This window comes from Loa loa, assembly GCF_000183805.2.
Source record: "Loa loa unplaced genomic scaffold supercont3.562, whole genome shotgun sequence".
Classification (NCBI taxonomy): domain Eukaryota; kingdom Metazoa; phylum Nematoda; class Chromadorea; order Rhabditida; family Onchocercidae; genus Loa; species Loa loa.
The window spans coordinates 16,971-18,731 of record NW_018108742.1 but is presented as its reverse complement, the minus strand read 5'-3'; the positions used below and the strand labels follow the sequence as shown (position 1 = coordinate 18,731).

General features: G+C 36.6%; 1 protein-coding gene across 1 annotated transcript; it reads right to left on the bottom strand.

Annotated features, from left to right (window-relative positions):
• Positions 1 to 1,253: 1,253 nt before the first annotated feature.
• LOAG_11807 (zinc knuckle family protein) lies at positions 1,254 to 1,628 on the bottom strand (the record flags this gene model as incomplete). The annotated part of the gene is made up of 1 exon (XM_003147325.2): positions 1,254 to 1,628. The coding sequence occupies one exon, from the start codon at positions 1,626 to 1,628 to the stop codon at positions 1,254 to 1,256; it is 375 nt and encodes a 124-aa protein (XP_003147373.2).
• Positions 1,629 to 1,761: the final 133 nt, after the last annotated feature.

Sequence of the window (1,761 nt, the reverse complement as noted above, 5' to 3'; positions counted from 1 at the left end):
CTCGATCTTGTTCAGGTATTTTCGCTGGAAGCCTTTATCGTTAGAAAGAAATTCTCTTATGTTCATTGAAGCTTCATTGAAAATAAATTCCATCTTGACGTCGGCTGATATTATAACGTTGTCCACATGGAGATTTCTTCTTATCTCTAGAACTGTTTTACTATCCTAATTTTCCAAAAGGTGGCTGATAGTAAGAAAGGTGATGATATGACTCCAAAGAGGACTCTTTTAAAGCGATAACATTTTATGTTTTTTCCTACTTCAGCTCCTCTAATATCCTTCTGCCAAAGGAATCTAGTGCATTTCCTGTCTGAAGGATTTGTAAAAACGCTCTCTCAACATCCGCTATTATTACCTTTTTCATCATTCGGAAACGTAACAATACTGCTACAAGATCTGGAAGTGTGATAGTGTGATCGGTCCTCGATACAACACATCATTTAAACTTAGTTCCTTTTAGGTGCGCTGAAGCATCATACGCAATGCTTAATTTGGTTGTAGTCTTGCCAAGGTTTAAAATATCATGATGTGGCAGATAATGTATGATACCAACCTGATCCATCTGTGGTTGCACTTCTCCAATTATGTCGGGGCTCAACTGATCTTAAATTGTTTCGTCATATTCCTGACGTTATATGACGTTATATTGTCATCTTTCATGGAATTGAAGTCGTCCAATTAGGTTTCGCAGACAGCCGAAACACAATCCACAATTATTGCTCAATGTGATTCCTGATTCTTTCCATGGTCAACGTACTTCATATCTTCCACTGTGTTTGGTGAAGCTTTTTTAAAACTGTTCTAATGTTGTTCATCATGTTGAACACTGGATGTTCCTGAAGAATACCTACACATCCCAGTTTCCAGAATTAGTCTATATCTGGAACTCGATTTACTCTGGCGGTATTTGTCGCATTAGAAAATGGACAGCAGTATAGTCTGTTTGTGTACTCGCTTCCGGCTATTATAGGGCCTGCCATTGTATAAAGTAGGGTAAATCCAGAGGCTTAGTTGCTGAATTTTTCTTATTTGGATAAATTTGAAAAAATAATTAGCTCCTATAAGTATATCAGGTTGTCTGCAATGGTTTTCTCAGACTATTTAATAGATCTTTATTTTTCATAGATGAAATCTCGACCACCTGAAGTTCGCCTGTCAAGTGGTCCATTATCTTGGCCTCGCAAGTATTGTCTCCATCTTTTCAGTTCTTACTTCAGTTTGTGTTTTGGTTAGGAGATATCATCTCGCTTTCCTCACCCAAAGGAGGATATACTACTTTCTTCTTCTTTGATTTCTGTTAGATCTAATCGATCAGCTAATTCCCGAGATATAAAGGTTGACTGTGCGCCGACATCAAAAAGTGCTGAAACTCTTCCATGGAGTTCAGGTCTTACTGGACTGAATACGTTAATTTCCTTACATAAAAATAAGACTTCTTTATCCTTTAGTTCTGTTATTTTGTTAATGGCAATGTTTCCATTATTTGTTGTAACTTTCTTTCTTTCAGAGGAAGAATCTTTTTGTTGCTTGGCTTCTCGAACCTTAATGTCACATAGAGCACTATAGTGAGGTTTTTTTATAATAGAAACAATGTGCCATTTTTTTGCAATCGGCTTCAGTATACCCATTCTGCAACAGTTCCAGCAAACATTAATTTTTTTTAAATGATAAACTTGTTGTTTGAGTGTAGGATAAAAGCGACATTCGTTATCTCATTCGATCCTTGTTACAAAATATACAAGGTCTTCTCATTTTCCTGTC